The following is a 14,104-nucleotide window of genomic DNA, read 5'->3' on the forward strand; positions in this document are numbered from 1 at the left end:
CTTAGACCTGTTGTATTGCTGATTACCTGGGCCATCATGGTCAACCATATACAAAGCTGACACTGCTGCTCCTTAGAACCTATTTTACTTCAGTAGAGGTGTGCATTGTCTACTGAATACCTTGCCTTTACACTATTTACTATAGTTCTTGTTCATTACATAGACATTTACTTCCATCTCTATGGTATGTTTAATTATGTCTTAATTTATCATAAAGCTTAGCATGTATGTATCATGTCTGAATTGAGGATTCTTTTTTTGTTTTTGTTTTTGGACCACACCTGGCGGTACTCAGGAATTAACTCCTGGCTATCTACTCAGAAATACTGGCAGGCATGGGGGACCATATGGGATGCTGGGATTCGAACTAACCACCTTAGGTCCTGAATCGACTGCTTGCAAGGCAAACAACCACTGTGCTATCTCTCCGGCCCCTGAATTGATGATTCTTAAGGAATCATGTCAGACTAGCCTTTTTATTTTTTCAATTTTTTGAATAATATCTTTTTTTTTTTTTTATTTTTATTTTTTTTGGTTTTTGGTTTTTGGTTTTTGGGCCACACCCGGAGGTGCTCAGGGGTTACTCCTGGCTATCTGCTCAGAAATAGCTCCTGGCAGGCTCGGGGGACCATATGGGATGCCGGGATTCGAACCAACCACCTTAGGTCCTGGATCGGCTGTTTGCAAGGCAAGCACCAGTGTTGCTATCTCTCTGGCCCCTGAATAATAACTTTTTTTTTTCTGAATAATATCTTTAAGCACCATGATCACAGACATGTTTGTAGTTGGGTTTCAGTTATACACTGAACACCCCCTTCGTCAGTGGAATGTGCAACATTCCTACCACCAATGTCACCGTCCTTCCCCACCCAGACTAGTTAGGATATATTATGTGTGTTAGGAATATATTAAAAATTTTAGATCTTTTGAATATTTTGAAAGGTGATTGATTATATTCACATTGTTGTAATTTTAATGGTGTATTTCAATATACTATGAAAATACCTTTCTATTTAAGTTCTTTAGTCATTAATACCTATTTTGGGAGTAACTAATGTTAAGCTTCTAGAAGTTTTTCAAGAAATAGTTTATGCAAACAAGTATGAATAAGAGAGAAACTTAAACATACACAGGATGAGGTGGAATATATATAATATAGTTCAGGACTGGGTGCATGTTTTTTAAATTTATTTATTTTTTTAAATTATTTTTAAGCTTTGTATTCAATCCCCCAGTACTGCAGGATCTCCTAGCATTGCCTGATGTAGGGAAAAAAAAAAGAAAAAAAGAATGAACAACTCCCAAAATTAAATAAAAGCACCAAACGTTAGAAACTTTGTTTATACCCCCAAATAAACAAAATATACATTTTTCCCTGAGCGATTTCTGAGCGCATAGCCAGTAGTAACCCCTGAGCACCAGTCACCAGGTGTGGCCCAAAAACGGGAAAAAAAAAAGTCTTTAAGTTCAAAACACTATTCCTTCCATTCTTTCCCCCTTCTTTTGAGCTATACTCTGCGGTTAAGCTACAACTTACTCCTGACTATATGCTTAGGAAATTACACATGGCATTGCCTCAGGACATATGTTGTGAAGGGTATTGAATCTTTTAGCTACATACAAGGCAAGATTCATGTGTTCTGCGCAGGGGCCATGCTAATCTCTGTATCTTTCCATTTTTAGTATATATGCTGCCGAAGCGAGCACAAGATTCATGTGTTCTATCTCTCTGGGATTGGTGGGGATTTTCTGTGGATACTGTTAAATAATTTATTGGTTCAGGTGCTGTATTGACTGTGCTCAGGGATTACTTCTGACTTGGTGTTCAGGGGTTACTTTGCTTGATGCTGAGGACCATCTGGTACTAGTGATCATGCCTGGGCTTCTTGTGCATACTTTGCAAACCCAATGAGTCATCTTTTTCACCCATTTAACATTTTTTTTTTAATATTTTGAAGAATTTTTTTGGGGTGGTCACACCGATGGCGCTCAGGGTTATTCCTGGCTCTGCACTTAGAAACTTTCTGGTAGGCTTGGGGGACCATATGGAATGCTGAGAATTTAACCCAGGTCTGGCCCTGAAGAAATTCTAAAAATTTCTATCTTCTTTGTTTGTTTTTGGGTCACACCCAGTGATGCTTGGATTACTCCTGGTTCAGTGCTTAGAAATCACTCCTCACAGGCTCAGGGAACCATATGGGATACCGGGATTCGTACCACTGTATCCTGGACCTGCTATGTGCAAGACAAATGCCCTACCACTATGCTATCTTTCCGGCCCCCAAAATTTCTATCATTTTTTAAATCATTCAAAATGTGTAACTATTTTGTCTTCATAATGGGCTGTGGTGTAGAACCTTTCAGCTATTTTATGTCTTAGTGGTATTTCAGATTACCTCATACTCAGTGAAAATTCATATCCGAGATGTGACACTTTTTTTTGCCACACTGTGTGATACTGGGTTATTCCTGGCTCTGCATTCAGGAATTAATCCTGGAAGTGCTCAGGGACTATATGGGATGCTGGGAATCAAACGCAGATCAACTAAGTACAAGATAGATACCCTACTTGCTTACTATCTCTCCATCCTCAAAGTGTGACATTTCTAAGTATTAGTCTACCAGTGTAGTCTAAAGTGGGTTTGTGTTCTGGTGTTCTGTATATACGAGTAAGAAAAGTTTTAGATGTGCTTTAACAAGACATTTGCTGCAAGCACTCTTTCTAAATAATCTTCTATACATTACCTAAAGTCAGTTATTTTCATTTTTTGAAGTGGTTTTCCAACTAAATTTAGCTACTGTTCATATACCATATACAAAGCACAATGTAATAGACACTTATTTATCATTTAACAGAATATGAATAACAGTTACTTTTTTTGACATTAAATATTTTTTTATTTTAAAACTACTAGGTTCCAAGACCAAAGTTTAAGTTAATGAAAGGAGAAACAGGACAAAATTTGCTGGAAATAATGGCCTTTGATCGTCTGAGCCAATCAGGTAATAGTAATGTTTAAGTAATTTTATGAGCTTTTTTTTTTTTTTTTTTTTGGGATTTTGGGTTTTTGGGCCACACCCGGTAACGCTCAGGGGTTACTCCTGGCTATGTGCTCAGAAGTTGCTCCTGGCTTGGGGGACCATATGGGACACCGGGGGATCGAACCGCGGTCCGTCCAAGGCTAGCGCAGGCAAGGCAGGCACCTTACCTTCAGCGCCACCGCCTGGCCCCTATGAGCTTTTTTTTTTTGTTAATTATCTACTGTCAGACCAGGACATTATCTGTCACAATCATTTGTTTCTCTCTGCCAAATGGAACTCAAACAATCTAATATATAAAGAATTAGAGGAACTGGCATATTCTTTAAAAGAAATAATTATTTGATATAGTGTATTCATATGTATAGATATAGTCCTTAACTTATTTAGCTAGTGGGGCTTTAAACCTTTGAAGAATCTCTTTAAAAGAAACTTTATTTATTTATTTATTGATTTTTGGGCCTCACCCTGCAGCACTCGGGTTACTCCTGGCTCTGCGCTCAGAAATTGCTCCTGGCAGGCTTGGGGTGTCAGGATTCGAACCACCATTGGTCCTGGGTCGGCTGCTTGCAAGGCAAACTCCTTACTGCTGTGCTATTTCTCTAGCCCCTAATTATTTTTTTGCCTTTTTGGGGCTACACCTGGCGGCACTCCTGGCTCTGTGCTCAGAAATCACTCCTAGCTTGGGGGACCATTTGGGAATCCAGGAATTGAATCTGGGTTGGTCTTGTGCAAGGCAAACGCCCTACTGCTATGCTATCTCTCCAGCCCCCTGTTTTTTGTTTTGTTTTGTTTTAATTTTTATTTTGGGCTATACCCTGCATTACTCAGGACTTAACTCTTGACTGTGCTTACTCCTGACTCGGGTCACTTTTGACAGGCTTGGAAATTATGTTTGCCAGGGACTGATCCTTGGTTTGCCTCATGCAATACAGTTGCCTTATTCACTGCAATGTACTTTCTCTGTGACCTCTAAATAATTTTTTGAGTGGTCCACACCTAAGCATCGTGGTACTTAGAGGTTGCTAAAGACAGTACTCTGAGGACCATGCTGTGCTATTGATTAAAGCCACTTTGAATCCTCTCTCTGGTGCCTAACCTAAAATTTCTTTGTAATTTATTTTGGACATTATTTAACAGTACTCAAGGTTTACTTCTGGCTCTGTGCTTGGGGGACTGTATGTGGTATTCAGAATTGAGCTGGTATTAGTTGTTTTCAAGCCAGCCCTAAAATATCTCTCTGTCTCATAACCTGAATTTCTATACATTTCCTAAATTAGCATTACTGATTTGCTAGCCTCTTAATATCATTTGATTTTTGTTTTGTTTTGTTTCGGGCCACAGCTGGCTTCTGAGGACTTACTACTTAGGGATTACTTTTCGTAGAACTGTATTGTATGCCAGGGATCAAACCTGGGTCAGTTACCAGAAAGGCAGATGCCCTACTTGCATGTTGTCTCTCCTACTCCAATAACATTTTCTTTAAAAAATTACTGCTATGGATGATAGAAAGATGAAGGAAGATACAGATTTTTTTATTTTTTAATAACCTCTCAGTGTAAGCCTTTGATAATTCAGTTTTTGATCATTTTTGATAATTTATTTTTAATAACCTCTAAGTGTAAGCCTTTGATAATTTAATTTAGATTTATTATATTTTCTTGGTGTTGGATGGATCCTAAATGTTCATTGTATATTATCTATGGTTTTGCTAAAACAAATCTTCAAAATGTTGATAAGGACATTGTAATAAGCAGTGAGTTTAAGAAGTATGATTTTTCTGAGGGAGCAATTTTGTAGTAATATGGATTAACTTTGTAGGATAACAAGAACAAGTAGTAGTTCTTCTGTAAGATTTACTATATAGTTAGCTCAAATTTTTTATTAGATTTTGAGTTTGTGAAAAAGTGAATTTACATTATTTTTCTTTTTCAAAGTTTCTGGGCCACATGGTCTTGGGACTATGTGCTATCTGGGAAAGCATGTGCTTTGGCACTGTATCATTTTTCTTATTTCTCCTCAGCTTTTGCAGAGCTGCCATAGGTGCCTTTGCAGAGTGTCAAAAGTTAGCAAAATGGGGCCAGAGAGATAGCATGGAGGTAAGGCGTTTGCCTTGCATGCAGAAGGTCAGTGGTTCGAATCCCGGCATCCCAAATGGTCCCGAGCCTGCCAGGAACGATTTCTGAGCATAGAGCCAGGAATAACCCCCGAGCGCTGTGGGTGTGACCCAGAAACCAAAAACTAAAAAAAAGTTAGTAAACTGACTTTGTTTTAATATCTTTGGTGTATCTTTTTTTTTTTTTTTTTTGGTGTTTTTTTTTTTTTTGTTTTTGTTTTTTTGGGCCACACCCGGGGTGCTCAGGGGTTACTCTTGGCTGTCTGCTCAGAAATAGCTCCTGGCAGGCACGGGGGACCATATGGGACACCGGGATTCGAACCAACCACCTTTGGTCCTGGATCGGCTGCTTGCAAGGCAAATGCCGCTGTGCTATCTCTCCGGGCCCATCTTTGGTGTATCTTACTGACCTTGACTGTGTACATTTTTGGAAGGAGGATATTCAGATACTCTTTTCAGACTTTGATATTACCACAAATTGATGGTGTTACTAAACCTGACTTAGAAGCAGAATTATTCTAAGTATATATACTATATAATCATGGTGTTTAATTATCATTAGAGTTCTGCAATCTATAATATTTTTATCACGTTGGGTATTTCAGGGGCCAGAGCAATAGCACGGTGGATAGGGTGTTTGCCTTGCACGTGGTTGACCTGGGTTCGAGCCCCAGAATCTCAGATAGTTAGTTCCTCCAGCCTGTCAGGAGTAAATTCTGGGCTCAGAGCCAGGAGTAGCTCCTGAGCACTGCCAGGTGTGGCCCAATTACCCCCCCCCCAAAAAAAAAGGTATTTTATACCTATTTTTGTTTAAATACTCAGTCTTGGGTAATGACTAATCTTCTATCTCTTTATAGTTTTCTGTTCTTGACATTTTCTATTACTTGAATTGTGTGATCTTTTGATATTGACTTCTTTCTCTTAGGATAGTATCTTCGAGTTTTGTACATATTATAGTATCTACTAGAATATCATCAGTGTTTTTTTGGGTCATATCCAGTGGTGCTTAGTGACCATATTTGTCACTATGCCTCGCTTTAGAACTCAGTGATGCTTGGGTACCATGTGACACTTGGGATGGACTGTGGGTTTCCTATGTCCTCAGCCTGTCAATTTGGTTCTCCAGCCATCAGTTTTAAAATTTTGGCATCATACCCACCTGTACTCGGCTTACTTCTGGCTCTTGCTCAGTAATCACTCCTGGTTGTGCATGGGGAATTGTAAATGATGCTGGATATTGAACTTGGCTGTATGTAAGGCAAGCACCTTACTACAATGCCATCTCTCCAGCTTCTGGCATCTGTGTTTTTTTTTTTTTTTTGGTTTTTGGGCCACACCCGTTTGACGCTCAGGGGTTACTCCTGGCTAAGCGCTCAGAAATCGCCCCTGGCTTGGGGGGACCATATGGGACGCCAGGGGATCGAACCGCGGTCCTTCCTTGGCTAGCGCTTGCAAGGCAGACACCTTACCTCCAGCGCCACCTACCCGGCCCCGGCATCTGTGTTTTTAAAGTAGTTACTAACCTCAAATGTCTTGGACCAGTCACTTAAACTTCAATTTTTATTTAATATAATTAATTTATTTATTTTTAGTTTTTGCTTTTTGCGTCACACCCTGCAGCACTCAGGGGTTACTCCTGCTCTACACTCAGAAATTGCTCCTGGCAGGCTCTGGGTACCATATGGGATGCCGGGATTCAAACCACTGTCCTTCTGCTTGCAAGGCAAACACCCTATCTTTCCAGCCCATTTTTTAAAATCTTTTTTTTTTTTTTTTGTTTTTGGGCCAGACCTGGCAGTATTCAGAGATTACTCCTGGCTTTGTGCTAAGAAATCACTCCTGGCAGGCTCAGGAACTATGCTGGATGCCGGGATTGAACCTGGGTTGAACACATGCAAGGCAAACACCCTATTTGCTGTGCTATCCCTGTGGTCCATTTTTCTATCCTACATCTCATTTTCCACACATTGCTGCCAGCTCTTTTTTGGGGCTGGTGGTGGTGAAGTGAACTAGCTTTTATTGAAATGCATTTATAGAAAATTGTGAGGGGAGAGAAAGAGATAAATACGTGTTTAAGAAAACACAGGCCTCTCCATAGTAGAAGTAAGCAAGCAAGATACATGTGTGGGGAGAAGGGGTACACACATCGGACATGAGTTTTAACTTTTCTTTTACTCTAGTATATAGACACAATTTGTGTTAAATCTGCAGCCTATATTTACTTTTGCATAATTGCGCGCCATGGGGCACTCCACCTCTAGTTTTGCTTGTTGGTTTAGGTCTGAGAATGCCATAAACACTTCTAAAAATGTTACAAATGGGGCTGGAACGATAGCATTGTGGATAGGGTATTTACTTTACTGCTGACCTGGGTTTGATCCCTGGCATCCTATATGGTCTCCTGAGCCTGCCAGGACCAACTTCTAAGTCCAGAGCCCGGAGTAATCTCTAAGTCCAGAGCTCAGGAGTAACCCTTGAGCATTGCTGGATGTGGCCTCAAAACAAAAACAAAAACAAAAAATGTTTTACAAATGATAGATCCATGTTTTTCTTCTAAGAGTCTTACAAATGAAACAGTCTACTATGAAACTGCCAAGAGATGCAAAAAAATTTTTAACAATGGAAATTATTTTTTTTCAGGGCACATGCTGCTAAACTTAAGTCGTGATAAGCAAGAGTTTTTAAAAGAAGTTGTGGAATCCTTTGCCAATAAAAGTGGACAGTCAGCTTTATATGACGCTTTGTTTTCTAGTCAACCATCAAAGGATAGATCTTTCCTGGGTAGTGATGATTTTGGAAACATTGATGGGCAAGTGCCAGAGCCTGATGATTTGGCTAGATATGATCTTGGTGAGTTTTATCTTTCAAAATATACATTTAAATATTTTTAATCTTAAAATAAAAATAAATGGTAAAGGAAATAAATTGCCTGTAATCTAATTTATTTTTTAGGAATAATCATATTTTCCAGTATTTCAGATTTTATTTTTAGGTGAGAGGTACATGTAGAATCTATTTGCTGGATTTTATGACAGTTTGCTTGCTTTTGTTGTTACACAGGTTGTTTTAGTTTTCTATTAATTCAGTGTGAAAACTTTATATTTCTTTTTTTTTTTTTTCTTTTCTTTTTTTTTTTAATTATGACAACAAAGATGCAAAGAGAGAGGACAGGGTAAAGTTACAGTGGAAGCCCAATCACCCATAAGCAGAATTCTCGGTAGTTCCATCGATGATATCCCAGCCTTGATCTTTCAACCAAAGAAAATTAAGAAAAACAAAACTGAACCCATGTACAATACAATTAATTTGTCCCTCAAATCCCCAGTTGTATTACATACTATTTCTTAGCAGCACACAATATAATCCAAAGAGATTAGACTTATGTAACTCCTTAAACATTGAGGGCAAAGTACATTTATCTTGTTCCATGCACATGCTTACTAGTTTAAGTTAACCTCAAAAGTTTTAGTGGGTTGTTTTTCTTAAGGATTGGAGTCAAGGGAAAGTAGTAATAAATGGTGTTAGAGTGGCATTTGTTTGCATAGGCCCACCAAAATATAAGAGACATGGAAAGAAAAATTATGGTCTAAATACAAGGAGACCCTACCCCTGAAGTTTCCTGGCACAGGACTGACTCTAGGCTCCAGGCAAACTAGTTTGTCCAATTCAAGTCATCGTCTGTAGTGGCAATACACCTTCATTCCTCACATAGTCTCTGTTGTTGGTATCATGCTTCTGTATTAAAGGTCCTGGAGTCTGCATATCCCATATTGCAGTCAGGATGGTGCAGAGCATCCTCTCGTTTCATCTCACACTTAAGGGGCACTAGAGAGAACCATGTCCTGTAGAGCAGGTCATTGTTGTTGTCAAGTCTTCTCAGTGTAATCGGAAGTCTCTTTTTAGGAGGTCGATGTCAGACCCTTGGTAGTGTCTTTCCTGGTAGAGGACTGCTTCCAGCTGTTGCTATAAAAGACCTTGGATGTTTCGTAGATAGCTTGCCTGGTTCTGGCGTGAATAGAGGATGCCCATTCCTCTGAGGCCTGTGCCAGGTCATTCTATCAATGTTCAGGGTGTAAGGTACATTGTACTGAGATTTATTAGATAAGAACTTACCTGTAGGTATAGTGTTTTCCTATTTTAATGTGTCTATGCAAAGAAGGATCAATGCCATGAAGCGTTATTGGTGCATCTGGAGGCCATAGGAACAAGACCAGCAATTTCCATGACATAGTTCAATCATAGGCATCAAACTGAGGGACAGTTCCACCAACAATCCTTATTGAACAGCTTACAAAGAAAAGACAAGATGAAAGTGGATAGAAACATCATGGTAGAAGAATATAGAGAGAGTTACACCATTAAAGAAAATATACATGAAATATTCAAAAGATATATGTGTTTAATTTATGTCCTTCTAAATAGTTCTGGGATTGTTAGATCCACTGTATGTCTTTAGTCTGAGATTAAATCTGTGTATTATAGAACTTAAGAGGGGTAAATTGGGGGTAGTGATGGTTGGGAGGAGTATACGTTCGCGCGTGGGCGCTAGCCCCCGCGCGGTTTGCATCATGTAGACTAGTATGAAATTGCCAGTGACAGCATGAGTATAACTGACAATATATTTCAATTTTTTTCCCCATAGAGTTTACTAAACATTGTTTGTACAAAAGTGACAGCTATGTTTTAAAAGTTTCTTGTAAGTTACCATACAAGCAGAAATCCGTACTTTCATTCTTGAATTTCATGGAAAAACAAACCCCTCTTTACTACTACCACAATGTTTCTCATTGTATTAATGACTTTATTAAAAGGAAAAAATCAGGCTTAAGATTTTTTTCTTGGGTAATAACATTTGACTCTGCTAGTACAGTGGTTCTCAAATAGTGGGGCGTGCCCCCCAGGGCGGCCGTGAGGCTCCATAAAGGGGCCACATTTGACCTCGGCAAACACTGTCATAACAAGCTAAGCCCCCTGATTATGTCTTTGTATGTCTCTGGAGCTGGAGTTGCTGTGTCCTGCTTCAAATCCCGCTTCAAAACGTGCTCATTGTAGCCATTAATCCAGACATCACTTCTGATTAAAAAATCAGTTCAATTGGGGCCAGAGAGATAGCATGGAGATAGGGCATTTGCCTTTGATGCAGAAGGACGATGGTTCGAATTCCGGCATCCCATATGATCCCCGTGCCTGCCAGGGGTGATTTCTGAGCGTGGAGCCAGGAGTAACCCCTGAGTGCTTCCGGGTGTGACCAAAAAAAAAATCAGCTCAAATTATTTTATATATTTTTGTTTTGCAGGTTATAATAAAGATACTATTTATAGTCGTGCGGGGTCCGGCATCCCATATGATCCCCTGTGCCTGCCAGGGGTGATTTCTGAGCATGGAGCCAGGAGTAACCCCTGAGCGCTGCCGGGTGTGACCAAAAAAAAAAAATCAGCTCAAATTATTTTATATATTTTTGTTTTGCAGGTTATAATAAAGATACTATTTATAGTCGTGCGGGGGGCGTGAAAAATGTTTTCTTCTTCCTAGGGGGCATGACAGAAAATAATTGAGAAGCACTGTGCTAGTAGGATGCTTTGTTGAGTTCTAATTAGTCTCTTTCTAGATGGACTTGAAATTTCTTTTTTAGATACAAACAGAATAATTTCATTCCTTAATTTATTAGTTTGAGGAATTGAAACTGGGCTTCACACATTCTAGGCAAGTACTTTACTGAGCTGCATCCCTGGCTCTAAAGTTTGAATATTTTTAAATAACAGTATGAGACATCCCTTATCTTGGAATTTTTCTGAGCTCTGATGCAGAAAATCAATGATAAAATTAAAACATTTAATGTGTGTGATTTATTTTATGTTGGCAGAAATGATTGGACACATACAAAAATTTCCTGAACTCTGAGTCTTCTGTATGTTTTATTTCAGGTGCTATTCGAGCACATAATGGTAGTCTTCAGTATCTTACTTGGCTTGGCTTACAGTGGAATTCTTTGCCTTCTTTACCGGCAATTCGAAAATGGTTAAAACAGCTTTTTCAACATTTGCCTCAGGAAACCTCAAGACTTGAAACAAATGCACCTGAATCATTATGTATTTTAGATCTTGAAGTAAGCAGAGATTTTAATTTTAATATATTTTTAATGTTTAATTTTTTAATTTGACTTGAAGTTACTCCTGGTAGTGGTCAGGGCTTATTTCTGGCTTTGCTTCAATGATCACCCGTATTGGTTCTAAGGGTACAGTATTCAGTGTGAGGATTGAATTGATATTGGTTGCCTGTTAATGCTTTGCCTTTTTTTTTTAAAACAAAAACGGGAAACTTCGATTTAAAAATTAAATTTAAAATAGCAAACTTATGGGAGATCACTACAGATACTGCAGAGATTCAAAGGGTATTCAGAGAATACTTTGAGAAACTCTACGCCACTAAATATAAGAACCTGGACGAAATGGATAAATTTTTGAACTCATATAACCTTCCATGGTTGAATAAAGAAGATGTAGCATATCTAAAGACCCATATCACTATTGAGGAAATTAAAACCGTAATCAAAATTTTGCACAAAATCAAAAACCCAGGCCCTGATGGATTCACGAATGAATTCTTTCAAACCTTTCAAGAGGAACTACTACCAATTTTGGCCAGGCTCTTTTATGAAATCGAAAAAACAGGAACACTTCCAAATAGCTTTTATGAAGCCAACATCACCTTAATACCAAAACCAGATAGAGATGCTGCCAAAAAAGAAAATTACAGACCAATATCCCTGATGAACACAGATGCAAAGATCCTCAACAAAATCCTGGCGAACAGGATCCAGTGCCTCATCAAGAAGATCATTTACTTTGATCAAGTAGGTTTCATCCCAGGAATGCAAGGATGGTTTAACATCTGTAAATCTATCAACATAATACACAACATAAAGAACAAGAAAAATAAAAATCACATGGTCATATCAATAGACGCAGAAAAAGCATTGGATAAGGTTCAACACCCATTCTTGATCAAAACTCTCAGCAAGATAGAAATAAAAGGAACCTTTCTCAATATAGTTAAAGCCATCTACCACAAGCCAGTGGCAAATATTATCCTCAATGGAGAAAAACTAAAAGCCTATCCTCTAAATTCTGGCACAAGACAAGGCTGTCCGCTCTCACCACTCCTCTTCAACATAGTACTGGAAGTGCTTGCTATAGCGATCAGGCAAGAAAAAGATATCAAGGGAATCCAGATAGGAAAGGAAGAAGTCAAGCTCTCACTGTTTGCAGATGACATGATACTCTACTTAGAAAACCCTAAAGACTCTACCAAAAAGCTTCTAGAAACAATAGATACATATAGCAAGTTGGCAGGCTACAAAATTTACACACAAGAAATCAATGGCCTTTTTATACACTAATAATGATAGGGAAGAAATGGGCATTAAGAGAACAATCCCATTCACATTAGTGCCACACAAACTCAAATATCTTGGAGTCCACCTGACTAAAGATGTGAAGGATCTATACAAAGAAAACTACAAAACACTGCTCCAAGAAATAAGAGAGGACACACGCAAATGGAAACACATACCCTGCTCATGGATTGACAGGATCAACATAATTAAAATGGCAATACTTCCAAAAGCATTGTACAGATTTAACGCGATTCTTCTAAAGATACCCATGACATTCTTCAAAGAAGTGGATCAAACACTTCTGAAATTCATTTGGAACAATAAACAACCTTGAATAGCTAAAGCACTCCTTGGGAAAAGGAATATGGGAGGCATTTCCTCTATTTTAAGCTGTATTACAGAGCAATAGTTATAAAAACAGCATGGTATTGGAATAAAGACAGACCCTCAGATCAGTGGAATAGGCTTGAATACTCAGAGAATGTTCCTCAGACATATAACCACCTAATTTTTGATAAAGGAGCAAGAAATCCTAAATGGAGCAAGGAAAGCCTATTCAACAAGTGGTGTTGGCACAACTGGTTACCCACTTGCGAAAAAAGCAAACTCAGAACCCCAGCTAACACCATGTACAAAGGTTAAATCCAAATGGATTAAAGACCTTGATATCAGATCTGAAACTATAAGGTATATAGAACATGTAGGTGAAACACTCCAGGACATTGAGACTAAAGTCATCTTAAGAAGGAGACAGCACTCTCCAAACAAGTGGAAGCAGAGATGTACAGATTAGACTATATTAAGCTGAGAAGCTTCTGCATTTCAAAGGAGATAGTGCCCAGAATACAAAGGCCACCCACTGAGTGGGAGAAATTATTCACCCAATACTCATCAGATAAAGGACTAATATCCCAAATTTACAAGGAACTGACAGAACTATACAAGAAAAAAACAACTAGCCCCTTCAAAAAATGGGGAGAAGAAATGAACAGACACTTTGAAAAAGAAGAAAGGCAAATGGCCAAAAGGCACATGAAAAGATGCTCAACATCACTAATCATCAGGGAGATGCAAATCAAAACTACTATGAGGTACCACCTCACGCCACTGAGATTAGCACACATCACAAAAAAGGAAAACAAGCAGTGCTGGTGGGGATGTGGAGAGAGAGGAACTCTTTTTCACTGCTGGTGGGAATGCCATCTAGTACAACCTTTATGGAAAGCAATATGGAGATTCCTTCACAAACTGGAAATTGAGCTTCCCTACGATCCAGCTATACCACTACACAAAAATACAATACAAAAACCCCTTCCTTACACCTATATTCATTTTAGCACTATTTACAATAGCCAGACTCTGGAAACAACCAAGATACCCTTCAACAGATGAATGGCTAAAGAAACTGGTACATATATACGATGGAATACTATGCAGCCGTCAGGGGAGATGAAGTCATGAAATTTTCCTATACATGGATGTACATGGAATCTATTAGGCTGAGTAAAGTAAGTCAGAGGGAGAGAGAAAGACGCAGTATAGTTTCACTCATC

At 38.8% G+C, this 14,104-nt stretch overlaps 1 protein-coding gene and 1 pseudogene across 1 annotated transcript in view; one reads left to right on the forward strand and one right to left on the reverse strand.

Moving 5' to 3' along the window:
• LOC126019114 (E3 SUMO-protein ligase RanBP2-like) overlaps positions 1-14,104 on the forward strand; it is an 82,712-nt gene that overhangs the window by 25,095 nt on the left and 43,513 nt on the right. The window contains exons 8-10 of the mRNA XM_049781300.1: positions 2,916-3,003; positions 7,796-8,005; positions 11,080-11,261. Coding sequence (XP_049637257.1) covers positions 2,916-3,003; positions 7,796-8,005; positions 11,080-11,261 — 480 coding nt within the window. The remainder of the gene's footprint in view (positions 1-2,915; positions 3,004-7,795; positions 8,006-11,079; positions 11,262-14,104) is intronic.
• On the reverse strand, positions 1,616-1,707 carry LOC126019197 (uncharacterized; annotated as a pseudogene).

The sequence above is a fragment of the Suncus etruscus genome, chromosome 9 (assembly GCF_024139225.1).
Source record: "Suncus etruscus isolate mSunEtr1 chromosome 9, mSunEtr1.pri.cur, whole genome shotgun sequence".
Classification (NCBI taxonomy): domain Eukaryota; kingdom Metazoa; phylum Chordata; class Mammalia; order Eulipotyphla; family Soricidae; genus Suncus; species Suncus etruscus.